This window comes from Eriocheir sinensis, chromosome 27 (genome assembly GCF_024679095.1).
Source record: "Eriocheir sinensis breed Jianghai 21 chromosome 27, ASM2467909v1, whole genome shotgun sequence".
Taxonomy (NCBI): domain Eukaryota; kingdom Metazoa; phylum Arthropoda; class Malacostraca; order Decapoda; family Varunidae; genus Eriocheir; species Eriocheir sinensis.
Genome location: NC_066535.1, coordinates 16,518,414 through 16,540,913, shown reverse-complemented (window position 1 = coordinate 16,540,913; position 22,500 = coordinate 16,518,414). Strand labels below are relative to the sequence as shown.

General features: G+C 48.7%; 1 protein-coding gene across 1 annotated transcript in view; it reads right to left on the bottom strand.

Moving 5' to 3' along the window:
• LOC127004203 (uncharacterized protein DDB_G0271670-like) overlaps positions 1 to 22,500 on the bottom strand; it is a 146,479-nt gene that overhangs the window by 26,840 nt on the left and 97,139 nt on the right. Inside the window, exon 3 of the mRNA XM_050871725.1 lies at positions 15,942 to 16,111. Coding sequence (XP_050727682.1) covers positions 15,942 to 16,111 — 170 coding nt within the window. The remainder of the gene's footprint in view (positions 1 to 15,941; positions 16,112 to 22,500) is intronic.

Genomic DNA, 22,500 nt, shown 5'->3' with positions numbered 1-22,500 from the left:
CTCAACTCAGAGACACGCTGCATCGGGCAGGCTACACTCGCTCCAGCCGTACTAGAGGCCCCTGAGCACGGGGCCCTGGTCTTATTTTCAGCCCAAGTAGATCCTGAACGCCCAGGTCCAGTGATGAAACGCGTAGCTTCATGCATGGCCTTCTACTCTCCGTGGTGGCCCGCCAGCCACTGTCCGCCGAGCGCCGCCTTCCCTGGGTTATATAGACCTGGGGCATAAATAGCCTAATTGGTTACCCTCTCCCGCTGCACTTGGGAGCAGCCTGCACGTGTAGGCAACCAGTGCTGCATGCGGCGGCTGCATAATGCTGAAGGCTAGACTCAGCCACGTCACCCTCTACGAGTCTACATGAATAAGCTGCGTTAGTCACATGGTGCAGACGGCTGTTGCACAACATTGCTGAAAACCCAACACCCGGCGGAGATGGCGAGCGGCGGGGTGAAAAGTGCAGGCAATCGCCCTCGCTGCACCGTTCCCGGCCCCACCCCTCACGCCCTTACGTTGCTGCCCATCCGGTGATAGCAATTTATCACCAAAAGACCCGCCCGACGCTTGAGTGGCACCTTAGATGCTAAGTAAACATGTCTCTGTCTCGTGTGCGTGCCTCCTTGGATGGTGGCGATGGTGGCGGTGGCGGCGGTGTTGCTGCTGTTGCTGCCGCCAACTCACAGCAGCTTATGATTATGTGCTTGTTTATATTTATTTTTTTCTGCAATAGTGACGAATTTTGCCATGATAATTTAACCCAATCTAGAACTACCCGTTATCTCGCATCATGGCCAATAATGGATTCTGCCATTGAAACACACACACACACACACACACACACACACACACACACACACACACCTGCTGACGGGTGCTCTATTTTTGTATTATTATTATTACTATGGCACTATTTCTTCTTGAGGTCTGATGCTCTGTCTCTAGTCTGAGGCGCGCGCTAGAGAGAGAGAGAGAGAGAGAGAGAGAGAGAGAGAGAGAGAGAGAGAGAGAGAGAGCGAGAGAACATTATATGAAAGCAAAACGTGTGATTCGAAAGCTTGAGGTACGGACTTCAAGATTGTAGTGTCAAAGTAATAATAATAATAATAATAATAATAATAATAATAATAATAATAATAATAATAATAATAATAATAATAATAATAATACATAAATCTAGCTCCGGTCGGCAGCTGTGAAACAAACTGTCCGCTGCTTCCATTGACATTTGCATATGATCGTGCTATTGTATTTTTGTTTTTATTTTGGGAGACGAATAAACTCTGTAAAACAGCGAAATCATGTTGTAATTCATTGAAATGTGCGAATAGAGGTGGCATAGCTAAATGACAATCTATGGAAACTCTTAAATCTCGTTAGTCTCACAGAGCCATTAATGTATCTCATCCCAAAGCTTTAGAGTACATACCTCACGATAAATATTGCCCCCCCCCCAAAAAAAAAAAAAAAAAAAAATCTAGAACTGGAGGGCAATGTTTCGGGAGCCTTGATCACTCCGCAGTGATTATTCAACAAAATGCTGCACCGTTTGACTTGGTGTAGTGATACTGGATGAGTAGCTAAGGAGATTGACTATATCTTCATAACTATTCACTGGAGCATCTTATAGATCTGGAGAGTTTTCCGGATTGCAGAGTTCTTTGCAAATCATTATTGGATTGTTGTCTTTACGTTCAGCTTTCATGTCAGGTCAAGAAGAATCTCAAGATGTAACCATACAGAGTTTCATCTTGAGAAACTGAAAAAATTTGTTTGTGCTCATGAGTATGCAGCAACAGTTTCAAATCTGTAAAATTTGTTCGGCACACTTGATGACCCTGTAGATCAGTGAGATACTTTCAAAAACTCTCCGACTCGCAAAGAAATGCACTGGAGAATGATTGAGGTCAGGAGGGAGACGGAGAATATTGAGAAGAGTCGCACTGCCAGGCTTCCTGGGAATCAGTATCTGTCGTGTAGAACAAAAAATCTCCTGAGAAACTTTAATTTAAGCAGCTCTACACGGCGAACCCTTCCAAACGCTGGGTAACAAATAGTGGATACTGATCCACCCACAAACGAAACACCACCCTCTCTTGAAGAGTTCAAAGAGGCTTTGTCCAAGTGAGGGGTGAAAAGGCAGCTGGTGTTTGTAACCTATGAGCGGAGCTGCTCAAAGCTGAAGGTGCGGCCATGATCTCTGGGTTGCATGAAGTCTTGACTACCGTATGGCAATCTGGTACCATTCTTCCTGATTAGAAGAGGGGCTGGTTATCCCTATATGGAAAGGGAAAGTTAACCGTCAGGACAATAACAATTACCACGGTATTCACTGCTCAATATGTCAGGGGGAGGCCTGGAGCTAATGTAGAGGAATCATGATACTACGATTGACATTTAGACTAGTGTGCCAGTCAAGGTATTTGCCCACCTATGGCTCATGCGAATTCGCTGCCAACTGCAGAGACCTTAGCTGCCCGGGCTCACTCCTGGTAAATCGACAACGCACGGCATCCAAGTGCTTGGCATAATAGTGGGGTACCGAGGAAAGTTCTGAAGGGGATCTTTGCAGCATATTTCAGTCTAACAAATAAGTTTGATTTAATAACTCGTGAGGCACTATAAGATCTACTGCAATGATTGTTGGTCTCTAAAATGGCATGTATTCTGGGAGTGTAAGTGCTGTGAAGCATGTCCGTTGGGGAGGGGGTGGGTTTCGAGTCTCCTCTGAACACACGAGTGAGGCTGGGCTGCATCCTTGTCCCACCAATTTTCATCACCTAACTGGACATGTTATTAGGCCGAGTGGTCAAAGTCACTGTCGAACTTCTAATGGCAATACCAGGGTTACCAGTCTATAATTTTCCAAAGGTGAAGTAACCCTGGCCGAGTCGCTTGAGACTGGTGATGGATCTCGAGACATTGCACGAGGAGGTGAATCCATTGGGACTTCTTGTCTCCAAGGACCAGACCAAGGTACAGATAATCGGAGGCTGAGTGGATGAAACAAGACAGTCTGCTCATGAGTGTGGCGAGGACAAAGAAATCTTGGAAACTTTCACATACCTTGGTGGCATAGTATAGAACAACCGCGGGTAACCCTAAGAAGTCTTAAATATATATATATATATATATATATATATATATATATATATATATATATATATATATATATATATATATATATATATATATATATATGTGTGTGTGTGTGTGTGTGTGTGTGTGTCTTTCCCGTAATTTTTGGTGTAGGTCTATCACCAGGGTCCAGGCAGCGGACAGCAGCACTGCTACGCAGCAGCCGCCACACGCGTCCCCACACTTCCGGGAATTTAGATGGTAAATTTGTGCGGCTTGAGCACGCGCGGGTAGGACACGACCACCGAGGACCCGACTACTGAGTCATGCAACAGAAGTGAACCCTGATCTGCATCAATGATTCAGGCCCCCCTCGTCCCTCGCCCTACTCTGCCCCTGCCCCTGCCCTGCCCAGGCCCAGGCCCCAACCCTCTTCTACCTTCTGCCAACCTGCCACCGGCTGGTCAACCACACCACACCAGATGATCCCCCTGACCCCTGTATGCGTACACACACACACACACACACACACACACACACACACACACAATCAAAATTGTTCGATCAACTCTGCTCATTGTTGTAAGCATTCCTTTGTCATTCTGCACTGCAGTTTTGATCTAACAAATTATCCGAAGCTAATAATAATAATACACTCAACAAGCCGCGTGAAAAATAATAATTACAATTTCACTGCGCTATTTCGGAGAAAAAAAATGTACTTCGTAAAACTCCACCCTATTCCATCCTCTCCCACAGCCAGTCATTGAGGCCACATCTCTATTCACCTTGATAGCAGCAGCAACAGCCACTCGAGCCTAAAGGCCCGTCCACGGCACCGCCACGAAGCCGCACCATAAACACGTTGACAGTGACGGGCTGTCCCCTTCTCTATCCGTTCGTCCCGACATAGGATAATCCGTCTTGCGATAGGCTTGGCAGTAACAGACTCGTGGACAAAGCCGCTACCCAGTCAGCAATAGTCAGCCGTCTTTCTTCCCCGATTTGCCCTGTCCCTCTGGTCCTTCCAGTTCTCCCTTACGCCCCTTTCCCCCCATCTCCCTACTACCCCTCTACACCACGTCACCCCTTCTACATGGGTCGGCAGCAGCGACCACCGCGTCATACACAGCGGGCCGTTGAGGTCTGGGCAAAAACTACTGGCGGGCATTGTGCGGCCCTCACTATAGCCACCCCCGGAGCCGTTGTCACCACACTGCCACCCTAAGTATCTAGGGCTTTCACACCTTTATAAAGTACTCCAATAGGGGCGATAATAGTGGTCGTGTCGAGGAGCTCCCGTGACGCCTTGTTTGTACATCTTTGGATAAACCTCCCCACGACGGCGCCTCTCCCAGACAGATGGATGGACGGACAGCGGTTGTTGTGGGTCTACTGGACACTTGGCATCTGTATCCCCCGGTCTCTCTTTACCTGTGTTGGGTAACTGTACCCAAAAGGTAAGCTGCACCATACATATAATTATTACATCAGTTAGTAATCATCATCATCATCATCGTTTAACGTCCATTTATTCCCTATGGTGGGATTGGACGGGATATGAGCCTCCTCCATTGTTGCCGGTCCATAGCCATTTCTTCCGTGATGTTCAGCCTCCTCAAATACTGGAACTTTTTAAGAGATGTTCTAAAATCAGGAAAAATTCCTTTCATCAGGAGAATAACTCAACGGTTTTCATCCCAGATGGATAAATGGCAGGCTGCTATGTTTGGCGAGCAATTAATATTTTATATTCAAAGCTTTTCTGATACCTCAATTTTTCTCTCGGAGGCATAAGATGGGGTGAGGGAAGTACAAAGTATGTGAAAGTAACAGTTTATGCTCGCTACCTTTGTCACCAGAGAAATATATCCTCGGAAATAAGATTCTCCCCGTTTCGTAGATGCAAAACTCCCGGACTGACAAAAAAGGCGTATGGTGAATAAAGGACAAATAGTGAATACATTAAGGTTCTACGTCGACACATTTAAGTGAACCGGGAACTGATTATTAGTCAAACAGAGAATGTCGAGGTGGAATGTCAAATATCATACAGCCGAGTGGAAGACGACTATAAGGAGAGGCAAGACAGGCAGTACATGAGGAAGGAGGCTGCAGCTGTAAGGGGATGCGGCACACACTCGCCAGGGAGAGTGAAGCGGAGGGAGTGGCTACTGGTGCCATGGCGGTGAGGTCGTCTGGTACACGCGGCCAAACTCTTTCTCTAATATGCTGATGCTGATGCTCGTGGCCCGAGGGCGGTGGCGAAATTCGTGAAAGTGTTCCTCCGTGCCTCGCAGGATAAACCCAAAGGCGTGCTCTTTTCTATCATGCTGAGAAGAGTACCTCACAGCAACCACTCCCCTGATTGGTCCCGAGTAATAGCGGCGATGGTTCTGATTGGACAGCGGCTCCCCTCTTTACTCTCATAATGATTAGAGCAAAGGCCTGCCGCGCTGACCAATGGACCTACGCCGCCACAGCCAGACTTGCCAGACCTGTAGACCCTCCGCGCAAACAACCTCGACATATATGGGATTTATACCATGTTGTGACCGGGGCAGGGACTCTGAGTGCAATGATGTGGTACAATGCATAAGATCGACAGTCGTCATCGTCACGTTAGGATATTTGCGGGAAAAATTCCTGCGTAATGCTGAGGCTGTACCGTTGAGGTCGTGTGGCAACACTGCACGAGGGGCCTCTTGTTGCATTTTTTTTCTTCTGTTGTTGCTGATGCCGACGATGCTGCATTGAGGGACTGGTTGGACAGGGGAAGCAAAGCCCTGGTGGTGACCATCTCTCTCTCTCTCTCTCTCTCTCTCTCTCTCTCTCTCTCTCTCTCTCTCTCTCTCTCTCTCTCTCGTTCATTTTCTCTATTTGTGGATCAACAGACCATATAAATATCACTTTCCTTGAATTCATTGCAGATTCATGTGCAGAACGTACGCAGACCACATATACAAAACACTGGTGAGGCAGAATCCAAACACGTAGGTATGCTTGATGCTGAGCGCCTCCATCAGCAAAGGACCGAAAATGAACACTGCCACTGACGTGTCTACTGCCGGCCGGTTTGATCCACCTCTGCCTCTACTTTCACCCCTCACACAAGCCCTTGCTGCCTCAAACACCTATAGGCACTCTTTTTTTTCCTTGTTGACCTCAACTCTCTCTCTCTCTCTCTCTCTCTCTCTCTCTCTCTCTCTCTCTCTCTCTCTCTCTCTCTCTCTCTCTCTCTCTCTCTCACACACACACACACACACACACACAGGCGCGCGCGCCGCGGAGTGAAGACAGTTATGCTTGATAGCGACACCGAAGCAGAGGGGCTGCAGGGCGGAGGGGCGTCCGCTGAACTGCCAGGTGTGGGCCACGCAGGGCCGGGTGTGTAGTGGGTAACAACCAGGTGTGAGCGAGGCAACACGTGGAGGGGGCATGCCAAAGGGGGCTGGTGGTCGTGGTTCGCGGAAGACGACAAGTTTGGGATAGAAAAAGTTGAAGGTTAGGGGGAAGGATGACAAGAGAAATACGAAATAGGATGTTGAATGAAATGACTGAATGAATTCAATGAAAGAGGAAAAAAGACAAGGACACACACACACACACACACACACACACACACACACACACACACACACACACACACACACACACACACACACACAAAGGCAGGTTAGCAACGGGGGAAAATCTGACTTGAGTCCTTGGTCGTAGGTTTAGTGGGTCACCTGGGCTAGTGAGCGAAAATCAGACCAATAAAAGGCTATAAATGGTTCTTCTATTGTAGTGGAGGATCATTACCTGGGCAGAGGGAGTCAAAAGGAGAGGGCGAGTTGGCAAGGGAGGAGATTCAGTAAAGGGGAGAGCCAGTTTTCCCTCTCTCATTCCTAAGCTTTTTTCCACCCCTCGCCCCCCCCTCCCCCCTCAGCAAGCGTCCTTCGTGGTGTTGTCCATTATCTGTTTTCTCGGCTGTGGCTCGGCGTCGCAAGCCTGTTTTCACTTCTGTTTTTCCCTCTTTTCCTTTTCTTTCTCACCGTATACAATATAGCTTCATTTCCTACTGCCTCTCTCCATTCCTCTTCCTTTCCGTTCTTTCTTCCAGTTCCCAAGTCCCCTTCCGCTCCCATTTCTTCTCTCTCTTCAAGCATAACGCAGCAAGGTTTACGAAAGTGTCAAAGGAGACAAATCTAAATACTTTCTAAATTAATATAATGTAATCCCAGAAGACAAAGTTTCCCAAGCAGAAGTAAATCTTGCAACTCCTCATCAATAAAGTCGACCACTGAACTAGCTTTGCGTGCCTTCGATCACCGATAATATATTCTTTTTAATTTAGCTTTACTACACTATTAATACATTTAATGACGAGAACGAAGTGGCTAATAACATGTGATTAACCATAATTATTAACACGTCAGAGGCAACGTACAGGCGGAGGGGAAGAGTGGTGGTGCAGGAGGGCGCTGAGTGTGAGGGAGGCGGGAGGCGAAGAGAGAACTTGGTTGTGATGGACGGACAAGGGAAGGAAGCGGAGAAATGGCGGACTCACAATCTGACACTCTCCTGTTTCCTGTTTAGGGACGTAAGTCAATCGATTCGTTGAGGTGATTGGTAGGAGAGCAGAATGTCGGCTGTTTGTGACCGGGCGATGAAAGGGGAGGTATTAACAATCCATAACCTACTCTGTGCCTCACCTAAGAGACTGCGGCTGGGTTGGCGAAAAGAATGATGAAATTTAGAGTATGGTGGGTGACAGGGGAGGTATAAGACGGACACGCATGCAGGCAACACCTCACCAGTGAGATTATGAAGGATACAAACAATTATAGTGCCGGTTATCCTTTGACGAACAAAAATTGTCACCACCCAGTCCCAAAGACACATTAACTTCTAATACACACGATTGTATTAACCCAACCCTTTGGCAATAATGAATCTGAACAAGTGTAAATTAAACACACACACACACACACACACACACACACACACACACACACACACACACACACACACACACATGAACGCTAACTCTCTGCCATTAGGTCCGCCTTCACTCCCTATACGTTTCCTACATTACAATTTATGTCCGGTATTAGTCAAGGAGGGCTCTTGTTATCGAAGTACTTCTCTCCTCCTCCTCCTACTCCTCCACTTGGCTTCCATAGCTAAAAAAAAGTTTACATGGAATAGGTGTGAAATTATTATTATTATTATTATTATTATTATTATTATTATTATTATTATTATTGAGGGTGGACAGACGACTAGAGGCTGGAAAGAAAGAGCCGATTGAAGGTGGAAATGTGTAAAGACGGTAAAGGGGAGTTAATGAAGGCATATTTGTAGTGTTGGTAGGCTGAAGGTGTTGTAAGGGGCGCGGGAGAGGGGGGGGGGTAAGGGTCAGCTTGTAGGGAAGGATAAAATGTAGTGGAGGATCAACAAACGGCCAGGAATGCAGCGGCGGATTGACAAACAACAGGACGCAGGATGGAAGGAAGGCGCGGAAAGAATCAAGTTATCGGGGAATTCGGAAGAAAGGATCGTAAGGGGTTATCGAAAATAATAAGAAAAAAAAGAGGGGAAAAAATCGAGGAGAGGGTATGGAACAAGGAGGAAGGAGAAGAATGGCTGGAAGGAGGCGGCTTTGAGGGTCCTGTGTAAAAGACCTGTCGATGGTGGGTTGATGACCTGTCCCTCCCTAAAGAAGCTTTCACTCGTGGCGTAAAAATGCAGAGGAACAGATTCCATCCTGCTACGCGCAGCAGTGAGCACCCCGTGTCATGGGCGTCGCCAGGGACACCGTTCAGCGAGCGGCCTTGCATTCCGAGGTGGCGTTTTTTTTACAGAGCAGCAGAAGCAGCAGTGTTTACTACCGGGCATCACACACACTTCGCTGAACCACATCTGGGTCACACCTGCCTCCCAGATCTTGGAATAGCCTTCCTTGCCACCCTAAGCAAGTCTCCATCCCCGCCGTAGTGGCTCTCAAATATCAACAATCATGATACCCATGCTCGCACCCATTACGAATTTTCCTTCCTTGGCAGCGTCAAGCTCACACAGCAACCACTCTGTCATCCCAAATCCCAAGTGACATGCGAAGCGACACAAGGGCGAGCCTCGAGTGCCCCTACGGACTGTCCAATAAGCCTCGAGGACGCCAGCTGCTGGCCCCCGCACTCCTCCCAGAGTCCTCCCGTTTGCGGCTCGAGGCAGCGTGTGGCGAAATGCATCATTGAGAGGAGCCCTTTCGGAGAAACGCCATTCTGGACCCTCCCCTATTCATCTCCCATTCTCTGTCCTGCCCTTATCCCATTCCCCGCTTCGTCCTCTTCGTCTTTCTTACTTCAGGCAGGTTTCCATGAATCACCGGTTTACCTCATAGCTCCGACATTGTTCTCGCTCTGCAGGTCATCTTCTGACATCAAGTTTACTCTTTTTTTCAAGTCTTTTTTAGAACCTCCTCCAGAGTAGGCTTAACCAGCGTTTCGAGGAACGTGTGTTGCAACTCTAAGGGTGAAGTGCTTCAGACGTAGCCTCGCGCACGCCTCACCAGACCCCGCCACTATAATAACCAGCCCCTTAGGCCTGCCCTGTGCGGCGCCGCTGGGGGGAGGGAATGCAGGGGAGGAGAGGCGAAGCGAAGCTGGGGAGAGTATAACAAGATAAGGAGGACGTGTGTGTGTGTGTGTGTGTGTGTGTGTGTGTGTGAGAGAGAGAGAGAGAGAGAGAGAGAGAGAGAGAGAGAGAGAGAGAGAGAGAGAGAGAGAGAGAGAGATGGGTGGGGAGAGCAGGCAGGCTATATGACAGACCTGAGAAATGAAGAGAAAAGGGAGAAGAGAGGAAAAGAGAAGAGGGAGGGGATGCTGAAGATTTATGTGTGCCTGTATTATGTATTAATGTTTCCCATTTTTCATCTCCATTGAGTGCACGGCGAGAGAAAAATGTAGAGGGGAGCAGAGGAAGCCAGGAGGGAGGGAGGGAGGCAACGTAAGCAGCGTGAGGGAAGGGGGCGAGGGGGCTGAGGAAGGAAGGCAGAGCAGGGGGTAGAGGGCTTGGCAGGGGAAGAAGGGGAGAGGGCAGGGAGATGGGCGGCGATGGTAGGAGGTGACTGGCCAGACAAAGGAGGCAGAAGGTGGAGGAGTAATCGGGGGACTTTAGGAGGCGGCGAACTGAAGGAGATACAGTGTGTGTGTGTGTGTGTGTGTGTGTGTGTGTGTGTGTGTGTGTGTGAATAGGAGTAAATAGAAGAAAAGTGAAAAAGCAGCGAATAACACATAATTGAAGTGCTCTTGGCTTCCTCTTCATCTGCAACACATTCTCATGAACAATATTTTTCCTTACTCACATACTCCTTCCCTTCATCTCCTTTACTCTCTCTCTCTCTCTCTCTCTCTCTCTCTCTCTCTCTCTCTCTCTCTCTCTCTCTCTCTCTGTGTGTGTGTGTGTGTGTGTGTGTGTGTGTGTGTGTGTGTGTGTGTGTGTGTGTGTGTAGGGTTGGGGTTGCACGTGTACGCACGAGTTCGTCTTTTCCACAAATTCATGAAATCGTGCGGAAGGAACTATAAATATATATATTTTTTTTTATTTCTTCAATGCCATATTATCTATGCTACTGCTGCTGCGGCTTTTACTCCTCCCACCATTGTTGCTACCACCACCACCACCACCACTACTACTACTACTACCAATTATATAAATGGTAATATTTTTTTTTCAATAACACTATCAAATAATTGCAGAGCATTCTCCGGAATGTCATTCTCCCCGAAGGTTAATCAAGAGCAAGATAAGAACTGTCTGATAATCGCTCCCTCGACCCCGACCTCCCGACCCCCCGAGCCGCCACGTGCAGCAGCGGCTGAGCGTCTGACAAGGTGCACAATGTAAAGGAGAACGCATGGCACACTCAGGCACGACGATGAGACTCGCCATGAAAAGTGGGCGGGTGCCACTATGTAAGGTGAGGGCGTGAGGGGCGGGGGGTGGGGGCGGTGCCAGGTGGAGGGGGGAGCAAACGCGTGGCACCTGGAGAGGATCGTGCAGGGGGCGGCGAGGCACTAGCTCGGGGAGGCCAAATATATGCCGGGGCGTCGGCTCGCCTAGACCTCCCTTCCTCACCCCCCTCGGGGCGCGGAGAGGCTGGTGGCCAGGTGTGGCGGAAACTCGATGCCCTGTATACTAATTGCTCCCTTTACTGCTGCTACTACTACTACTACTACTACTACTACTACTACTACTACCAACACTACTATTACTACTACCACTACTACTCTACTACCAATACTACTATTACTACTACTACCAATACTACTACTACTACTACTACTACTACCAATACTACTATAACTACTACCACTACTACTACCAATACTACTATTACTACTACTACTACTACTACTACTACTACTACTACTACTACTACTACTACTACTACTACTACTACTACTACTACTACTTTTGCTACTACTACCAATACTACTACTATTAATACTAATACCACCACCACTATCATTACTACTACTACTACTATTACTACTACTACTATTGTTAATACTACTATTGGTAAAGTCGATATTATTAGTTATTATTATATTTTTTAATGAGTGAGACGTTAGGAGTGAAGGCAATATCAGCTGTTGTTAGCTGTGGTTGTCGTGGTGGAGGAGGCGGTGGTGGTGTAGCAGCAGGAAGCGGCGGTGATGGCAGCAGTTCATAATCAGACTTGTCACTTTCGTTTTTTTATATACATTTTTTCACTCCTCCGCCAGCCAGCCCGTCGATCACTTCTCGTGCCTCTCTGCCTTGATCTTTAACTTGCGTGGGGAAACCGCAGAAAAGTGGCGGCGTACGACCCTTACAACTCTTTTGAGGCCAAATGAATTCACACGCATCGATCAGAGGCTTGGGAAGTTTTTAGTAAAGTCGAAAAAATAGGCGCATTTCCAAGGGCCATAACTGTAAATCGTTGGAATGATCTTCGGAGTCTGCGTAAAAAAGAACGACATACTTGTTCAATCAGTTTTACAGCACAAACACGAGGATGACAGACGTATTCAATCTGGTACAACACGGCGCAACGGGACTGGACCGAGGTGAATAGGGCATAAAACTTGTCTCTAGGCGGCATTCTCCCTTATCATACGTCTGTTATTTCGTCTCCAGAGAAAGCGGGCACGTCCCCCAAGCGGTCAGCCTCCCCGTCCACAGCACCTCAAGTTTGGTCAGGTCAAGGCGGCGTCCGCGGGAGGAAGCAAGAAAACTTCAGGCCACCATAAATCCTATTATCATCGAGGCCAAAAATTACAGTTATTTTTCTCGGGAAACTTCAAAAGAGCCGCAAAACGATTTAGAAATGTCTGATGTTGGCCTGGGAGTAAGATGACTCATACCATTTACTCGTCAAAATATACGGACATTCAGGAAAGCCTTATGAGAAATATGAACACAGTATTCTTATCTTTGGTGGAGCCCCTCGTTCTCTTATCTAATATGCTAGCTTCCGTATTCAGCGAAAAGAAGGAAAATTCTGAAACGGGAGACGTCCACTCGGCTAAAATAGTAAGTTCCTCGCCCATTGTGATGACATACTACAATTCTTTGCGAGATCTGGAGTCGGAAAATTCTAAATCAACGCAACTATTTGACTTCTATCTAAAACTCACACAGAATAAATTTCGCGGGGTAAAGTTGAAATATGGAGCAAAATACCCCATCCCCCACCCCACGTTACGTATTCCGCACGACTCTGAGGTCACGACGAGGAACGACACCCGACCAACGCCAGCAAACGGAAGAGAAGTCACCTCGCCGCTGCTGGTCATGACGAGGGCCCGAACCAAGGTCACAAGAACCGGATTCGAAGCAGGTGCTGGAGCAGTCGCGAGCAGCAGAAGTAAACTGTTGAGTCTAGTCTGGCTCACCCTCCCCCGGACGAACCCCATTCCCCCACTGCCCTCCTCAGCCCTTACTACACACACACACACACACACACACACACACACACACACACACGCATTACTCTTCCCACTCCTTCCTCAGAACACACACACACACACACACACACATTACCCTTCCCACTCCTTCCTCAGAACACACACACACACACACACACACACACTTTCAATAACGACATTTAAGGCAGTAAAGGTATTAGGAGACGTGAACAGGGAGGATCTGATTGGAGGCAATGGAAGAACAAGAGGTCGAGAGCAAATTAAAGAAGACAAGAAGCGATATACACAAAAAAAAAAAAAAGTTTCCCGTGTATAGGTACTTTTGCTTGTAATTAATTGGATGGGGGGAGGGGGAGCAGGCATGGAGCATCCACGATTTGACCACGATTTGACAACTAAACTGGATGCAAATATACTAAGCGACGTAAACACGAGACTATCTAAATAATCCTGTATTCTACAACTACGTGAATACAACGTAAATACAACTAGGCACAACAACACACACCGCCTCCGTCCTCCGTCCTCCGCCGTCGTCGCTGTAACACCACTACATCGAATTTTCACAACGCACAGGTGAAAAGTTTTGGAACGCTGTAATTAGTTCTGATCCACAGGAAGCCCCAGGGACTCGGGCAGCACGACTCCGGGTCATTTGAATAATTCCATGAACGCTCCCGCTCCCGCACGTTTCTCTCCGCCTAAGTAAGGGAAGGAGAGTGTAATGGAACCCTTGGGGAGGAGGCAGACGAGGTAGACGAGGAAATGAAAAGAGGACCCAAGAGATAGAGGAAAGAAAGTGGAGGAAATGAGGCAAGCAGCAAAGAAAGAAAGGAGGATAAGGAGGGAGAGGTAAGAGGGAAGGGTTGTGGAGACACCGAAGGCAGAGGTCATGGGAGATAGTGGCTGGCGGAGGCGGTGCAGAGGAAGGAATGAAGCAAGGACGGCGGAAGAGGAGAGATGGAAGGAAAGACGTGCCGAAAGACGTGCCATGGTGCTTTTCTTGAACGAAAGAAAAAAATAATTCTCTCTCTCTCTCTCTCTCTCTCTCTCTCTCTCTCTCGGCAAGGTCCTTGGGGTTGTCTGAGCCATGGGTGACGTCATAGTCTGGCGTTGCATCATCACCAGAGTTGCCGCACGCCGCCGCCCACCCTGACACTTCCTCCATAAAAAAGTGGCGGATGAACTTTGATTTAATTCTCTCGCAAGCAAATTGAATACTTTAAACTCGGATAGATTAACTTCATCAACATGCCAGCAGTGACAATCAGCAGGTTGTTTTGGGTGCGAGGAAGCTGCAATCTCGGCGGAGGGGTGGCGGAGGCGGCGGCGGTGGTGGCGGCAACAGCGCTGCGACGGTGGCCCCGGAAAATAACAAGCCGGTGGGAAGACTAACTGTGTTATGAGGAGGAGAACGCCGCAGCAGCTTTAAATATAATCGATACCCCTAACCTGCCGTGATCTATGCCACTGTCTCCTGCGGCTCACACACAATAAAGTTTTTTAAGCAAGGGAGCTGCGGCAGAACGCCTCTCCTCCCCGCCAATCCCTCAGCCCCTTTCAGGTGGGCTACAGGGACTCTTGGCAATCCTCCGTCTTCCCCACAACACCCAGCTGCTGCTGCTGCTTTTACTTCCCTCCGTTCTTTCTCTTTACTATTTTTCATGCTAAACCTTTCGTATATTTACTGATTATGTATTCGAGTCACATTTCTTTATTTCACTCAAGTGCACCATTGCAATGGTACTTCCCTTTTTTTTCTAACTTGGTTAGGAAACCTTTTCTTTATAGATCGGTTGCTCCATCTCTTTCTTCCAGGAGTCTTCTTCCTTTTCTCTCGCTCCCCGCTCTCAGGGCTGCTTCGCCTTTGTCCTGACCCTCCTTTGATCACGGAGTCTTCTCAATCAACTCATTAGTTTTCTTTTCTCGTAATACCAAGAATTTTCTGTAAACAATCTCTCTCTCTCTCTCTCTCTCTCTCTCTCTCTCTCTCTCTCTCTCTCTCTCTCTCTCTCTCTCTCTCTCTCTCAAAGTTCAGAACGCTCCTCTCCATTTATGGCGAGGTGTTGACAACTGTAAGGTGTCACAACAGGTAAGCCAATTATTGAAAATAGTTCTGCTTGCGTCACCTTCAGAGCCAGGTGTTTTGCATCAATAACGGTTCACTTTTAGGAATCCGCATTTGGTGGAGTTGGGATACTACGTTGGTTTAATTTTTTCGAACCATTGGCAGGAGGAACAGAGTAACGCTTTCCGTGAGCTCATTCGTTGGCTGGGATGGCATACACATTGCTGTTTGGGGGATGAACCTCACAAATATTATTGAAGTCAACGTAGAAGTGTTTGCTTTGGCGATTCCATGTTAAGGCTCTGTATTACACGGGGCATATACACCACCATCACCACATCACCACCCTGACACAAAACACCACCCACTCTTGTCACCACGCCAATCCCCCTCACCCACCCAGACATACAACACCGCCCACTCTCCCGCACCTGCACACAACACCGCCCACGCCAACATACCTAACCTACCCAGACACACAACACCGCCCACCCTCACCACCTCGCCAACATACTTCACCCACCCAGACATACAACACCGCCCACCCACCCACCCTCCCCCGCCACTACACCAGCCCACTTCACCTCCCGTCCTCCCGCCCACCACCACTTGCCACTCCGCCAACCCACTTCCACCCAGACGCACGACCTCTGGCCTGGCCCACTATTTCACCCGCCTATCCGCACCTACAGCCCGTTCTACCTACTTTCCCACACATATAACTCTGCCATCCGCCCCCACCCTCACCCCCCACCAATCTGAGCCGCCAAACCACGCCTCCCCCCTACCCACACCCACCTAAAGCCTCCTCCTCCTGTCTGAGTGCCCAGATTTTCGCTTACTCAGGCCCTTGAAGCCAATACGAGGCGGCCCGGGAAGCGACAGAGGGAGTGTGGCTGGATGGTGTTAGCCTTCCGCTACGGGGCTGACTAGTGGGTGTCTGGGGGGTGAGGACAGGTGTCAGGCACTTACCGGTCCGGCCCCGCCCGCCTCGCCTCGCATCCAGCCTTACCTGGGGATTAGAAAACAGACATTAGTTCACGGAATGCCAAACAAATTGATGAAGGAATAAATTAAGAAATTAATAGGTAACATATGAATGAATAAATAGGTAAATAAATATATAAACACAGAGTTAAAAGTAAGTTGCAAGAGGTGAATCAGTTTACATAATTCAATTCCTGAGAAAAAGTATGATTTACTATATACAATTCCGTTTAATTATAGAGCCGCCTCAGAAACACTAAATGTTAAATTTGTTCCACTACAGCTTTTAATATAAAATGACTGCCTACCGACCTATGGAAATTATAATCAATCGAATTTATATCCAGTGTATGGGGGCCCTGAGCCCTAACTTCATAACCGCTGTGTATTTTACAGACATTATTCGTACATATTAAAGAACTGTCAGGTCACCGTGCATATTATATACTTATTTGTTTTATAGAGTGCAAATGAAGGTTCTTTGATCTGTCTCTGGTACCTTTTTTTCCTTATAAATGCATTTTTTTCTGTGATTTTGTCATGTACATATTCTTAAGACAAAGTTCATCCTGTTACAAAACGAACCAGAGCTGTGCGGCATAGACTAGCTATTGAATAAAAAGCATTGAATATCGCTTAAGTCCAACACCAGTGCTCCCTTTAAGTTCTTAAAAATACAATTAAAAATGTATGTTCATCGTGTGAAAGCAAGCGGTTCTCTCCATGGACAAAGGTTAGAACATTGAAAACTCAGACATTTTCACAGAATATACCAAAGTGGATATTTACCAGCGTGCAATTACTAGGAATTATATGTTTCCATTACAGTATATTTGTCGATGTTAAAGTGAGCTACCCTTAATGATATTAAATTGCAGCACTTATGAAACGATATATATATATATATATATATATATATATATATATATATATATATATATATATATATATATATATATATATATATATATATATATATATATATATATATATATATATATATATATATATATATATATATATATATATACACACACACACACACACACACACACACACACACACACACACACACACACACACACGTAATAATAATGTAATGGCTGTCTGCCGGGCCTGCCATCTCCAGCACCATTTGGCTCAAGTACGCGACACATTACTATCCTATTCTGCTCCATCACCACCTGTTGCGCGTGTCCATGACTCCATCAACCCCTCCATGTACATCGTCCGGCCACCTGTTGTGCACGCCTGTCATCTCCGGCTTGCTCCCGCCACCTGTTGCTCCCGCCGGCACTGTACACCCTCCGGCCGCTCCCGCAGGACGCGTCGCGCCCCGCTATAAGTATTACAGGTGTAGCACTGTGACTCTTATTAGAGGCATACCTTCCCTTGCGTGCGCTGTTCTCTACCGAACAGACTACATTATTCAGAAAAACTGGGCATCCTTACGCCTTAACGTACCTTTTTTTAACGAATAGTTGACAACGAATTGCGCAAAGCTCCCCCACGCAGGCTTGATACTTAACTGTCTCCACTTATCACCTCCTCCGCCGCCCCTCACACAGACACTTTTGTATGGATGGAAGTGAAACTTATTCTGATTCTGATTCACGGAAGTCACGTCACAAAGGGTGAATGTGATTTTTTTGTCACTGTCTCCTTTTCCCTTACCCCAGTTTTACGAGCACCCCGGATTCTTCCTTCCCTTCCTCCACCCTGCTCGCCCTCCGCCCCTCCCACTGCCTCGCCGCCGCCCGTACTGCCTCCCGCTGTTCTTTCCCCGAAGCCATGCCCCCCCACCCCCCTAATCCATGGATGAAAAAGGCGCCACATCAAAAGAAATTTCTCTCTCTCTCTCTCTCTCTCTCTCTCTCTCTCTCTCTCTCTCTCACGGTAGCTATAAAAGCGTTTTTACCTCTGAAATTGACTAAACGACAGAAGGCTAGAAAAAAGGCTCGATTTTCTGTCACTTAAGAGGAAGAAAAGGGACAGCGAAGGGAGGGCGAGGAAAGGGGAGAAGAGAAGGGTTAAAAGAGAAGGAGATAGAAACAAGGAGAGGAGAACATGTTAAAAGAAGCATGGAAGAGAGGGTGAGAGCTGTTTAGGAGTGGAAGTGAGAAAATAAGTAGTTAAGTGTTCAATATATGAGCGTTGGGTGAAAGGATACTGTAATAGAGAATATGGATGACAGAAGTGCGTGAGAAGAGGAAAAGGAGAGAAACAAAGTGCCTGAAGGGAGGATAAAATATAGATCGGTATTATAAGACTTTCGTATCTCACATCAGCTATTTCTAAGGGTCAAAGAGGGGGTCAGTCGGGTTCTAATGAGTGTTTCTTTAGGTTCACGATACAGAAGAAGGGCCAAACTACCACCAGGGTCATAGAACTACTCCTGGAAATGCCCAAAATTCCTACGAAAGCCTTGTCAAATATGTGTACTCGGGCGACGAAATGTTGAGTAATACGGCTGTTTTGTAGGGGTGAACGTGAGGACAGAGGAGATGAAGACGTTGGCGACCAGACAGTGTGTTTAGTAAGAGCAAAACTGTAGTGAGGCAGAAGGAAGGAAGAATCGGGAAGTGCAAGAGGAGTGAAAGAAGTGTGGGAAAGGAGATCGGGTGTGAACATGTGAAAGAGCAAAGGAGGAACCGAGGGGTGGAGTGCAGAGCTGGACATGGGGAGTGAGGAGGAGGAGGTGGGGGGGAGGGGGGAGGCGGAGAAAGGAGTGGAAGGCCAGCGGAAGAGTCGGCAAGAAGAGATGTCGGGGCTTGGACGGAGAGAAAGATACGAGGAGGGAAGGAACAACGAAGGGAAAAGTGGGGAGAGAGGAAAGAGAAAACAATACAAAACATAACTGAAGGAAAGCGAAAGCGTCTGCATGAAGAGACGTCGGGACTTGTAAGTAAAGAAAGATACGAGGAGGGAAGGAATAAGCAGAAAAATGTGGAGAAAGGAGAAGAAAAACAACAACATTAGAACACACACACACACACACACACACACACACACACACACACACACACAACAAACGAATAAACACAACACATTCTCTCTCTCCCTCGCATCCCGTCCCCCCTCCCCCCCTCCCCCCCTCATTCCCTCGTCACACTGTCCCAAACACCATGATATCTATAATCACGCTTTGCCAAACCAAGCGGGAGGAACGGGGCGGGGCGGGGCGGCATGGGGGGTGATGGGGCGGGTGGCAGAGGGGGGAAGGGGTGGGATGATGGGGCGCGGCTGGTTTTGTTACCAACATTAGCCGGGAGTGACGACTGGTTGAGGATTTAAGGTGCGGCGGGGTGAGGGACAGGGGAAGAAAGGGGAGGAGGGAAGGACCAAGGAGAAAAAGGGTGAGGGTGTGGGAAGGTGAAGCAGGGGTTATGGGGTAAGGTGATGGGATAGGTTCTTGAGGGGCTCAGCGTAGGGGCCGCCAGAGGTGCTAGCTGGGGGGCGGGGAGGAGAGGGGAGGAGAGGGCATAGAGGGGTGACGGTGGGGAATGTTGAAGGGACGGATTCGGCATCCAAAGAGAGAGAGAGAGAGAGAGAGAGAGAGAGAGAGAGAGAGAGAGAGAGAGAGAGAGAGAGAGAGAGAGAGAGAGAGAGAGAGAGAGAGAGTAAAAATCGACAGTATTAGAATGATTAAATGATATTGAACCGAAGCTCATAAATACACACGAGCGCCAGGCGGAGGAGGAGACCCTTGATTGCCTTGTCAGCGGCGACGGATTCTCACGTGTTACTTAACAAGATGCTGCCAATCAACACGATGCTGAACCCTGCACACACACACACACACACACACACACACACACACACACTTGCTTTTACGTTGACTCCATCTGCAATCTGACACACACACACACACACACACACACACACACACACACGGGTCATCTGAGAGGTTCAAAGGTGGCTCGGAGCACAGCATCCTCCCAACAACAGGGTAACAGTCAGCCTTGAACACACAACAGAAAGTCGCCGCGGCCGCTTCTCCCGGAATTCCTGCATAATATATGAATTACACGAGAAAAATGACCGACACTGAAGGATTGTCTCACTCATTATCCGGCCATGGGGACACGGGGGGCGGACGGGCGCGAGCGCGGCGGGGAAGAGGAGGGCGGGGGAAGGACTGACCGCGAGGGATTCCTGCATGAATTATGAACATGGAGACAACACGTGAGGCGGGCGGAAGGGGAAGGGGAGGCGCCATGACCCTTGATCGCAGGCGGTGGCGGTGGTGGCGGCAGTAGTAGCGATAGAGGGAGTAGTAGTGGTGGTCGTGGTGGTGGAGACTCGAGGTTACAATCCGCCTGCGCATACTTATACAGTGGCGGAGGTGGAGGCGTTGGGGAGTGTCTCAGCCAGTCGCAAAACAACCCTGAGAGATGACTTGCTGTGTTTACTGACCACGACTTTGAATCATTATGTACAAGGGAAGGCCGAACTTACATAAGGCCAAGACAAACGTGCGAACTCATGAGAAAGCTAGACAAGACTCCACCACAATGTCTGACTCGCCCAAGAGATCAGAGGGAACGGCGCCTTTGTACTCTGTCACGTCCCGGTGTATATTTGAAAGATGTGGACGCTTCGTGACCGCCGTGACGTGACCGCTGTGACAAAAAGGGGGCTCAGAGGATCGGGGTGGCGGGGACGCGACACAACACTGGGCCACGAGGACTCACGTGAGGGCGGCGACCAAGGAGACATGATGCAAGCAGAGGCAGACGTCAGACAGCGAGGCAATACCAGTAAACGATATACGGTGCGGGGAGGGTATAAACACTGATACCAAGGGACACATTACACGGAAGAGAGGAAGAGAGAGGGAGAGAGAAAGAAAGTCGGTGTCGTTATTTTTAACAGCCACATCCAGTAATACACGAGGCCTACCATAAAACTTTCCTCACCCATGTACAAAAAAATCCATAAACGTTAGAAATAATTTATGAGACGAACTAAAAGAATGCCTCGCAACCATCAACGAGCGGGCATACCTCCCTCCCTTCCCTCCCTACTTCTCTCCTTCCCTCCCTCCTCCTCCTCCTCCCAGACGAAGGGCGGGGCCTCACTTACCTGGGATAGAGACAAACTCGGCCCGGCATGTTAAGCGGGCGGGGAGATTTATGCCACACTTTCTTTTAATGATCTATATTTTTTATCTCCCGGCAATGAGGGGTCCTGCGCGGCGCCCCGGGTCCCACGCTTGCTGATAATGACACCCACCGGGACGCCAGGCCGCGGCGGTGCGCTGGAGGACCAGGGGAGGATGGGAGGGGGCAAAAGGAACTGGGATGCGGAGGAGACTATAAGAGGAGATAGGGAGGGAAAAGGAGGGGCGGTAGCAAGGGGGCTAGGAATCGAGGGGTGGATGAGGAGGAAGAGCAGGAGGAGGAGGAGAAGGAGAAGGAGACGGAGGGAATCCAGTGTTGCAAATCAGGAAATATATCCCCGCATGGACCAGATAACCTCCCTTTTTTTTTCCCATCCACAGGAAAACGCAGACAGCAAAACGGTCCTGGCAGGCGGATGAGATGATTTGTGTGCACGTCTGGCATGTCTGTCGGGCGTGGGGCGTGGGTCTAGAGGGGTTTGGGGAGACAGCGTTGACGGGGTAGGGGGTGGGGTGGGGTGGGGGGGGGAATCACAGACAGGGAGGGTGAAGGAAATCTCACACCATCGCATTCCCGTAACATTCCCCAAACGATCGCGCAGCATCCATCAAACTACGCGACAGATCCATCGAGTGAAATGTTGCACCGAGTCTTGCAAGATGCTCGCCTGTGTTTACCGTCTCGACGCCCTGAACTCCACGACCCTTATTAGACCTTATTAATGATGAGTCAAGGATGCATGTGTGCGGAAAGACCGGGAGGGGAGGTATTTGTTACGTGTGGTGACTCATAACATGGTGAGTGTGTGTGTGTGTGTGTGTGTGTGTGTGTGTGTGTGTGAGTGACGCAACTGATATAAGAGAGAGATGAGGTGTGGGAGTGACGTGGCGTGGGGCTGTGTGTATGGCAGAGCGTGTGTGAGGAAGTGAGGGGTGAGGCAGGACGGAGAGAAAAAGGGAGGGAGGGAGGGAGGAACGGACAGGAGAAAGGAGTTGAGTAGGGAGAAGGTAGAAAAGGGAGTTTGGGGGGAGGGAGGAGAGAGGGGGGAGGATTAGGCAAAGGGGGCTGGCATCACGGAGGGAGGAAGGTGGTAGACGAGAGGGGGTAGCGTGGGGAGGGATGCGAAGTGTGGGGCGTGTGTGTGTGTGTGTGTGAGGGGGGGGGGGGGGGGGATTTTTGTTTGGCGTGGGGTCGTGGGGTGCATACACAGTAAACCCGACACCGATACACCCCGCCCCTATATTCTCAGCCCCATGCAGGCGAGGCACACTGGAGCTCATCATCCGTTGCT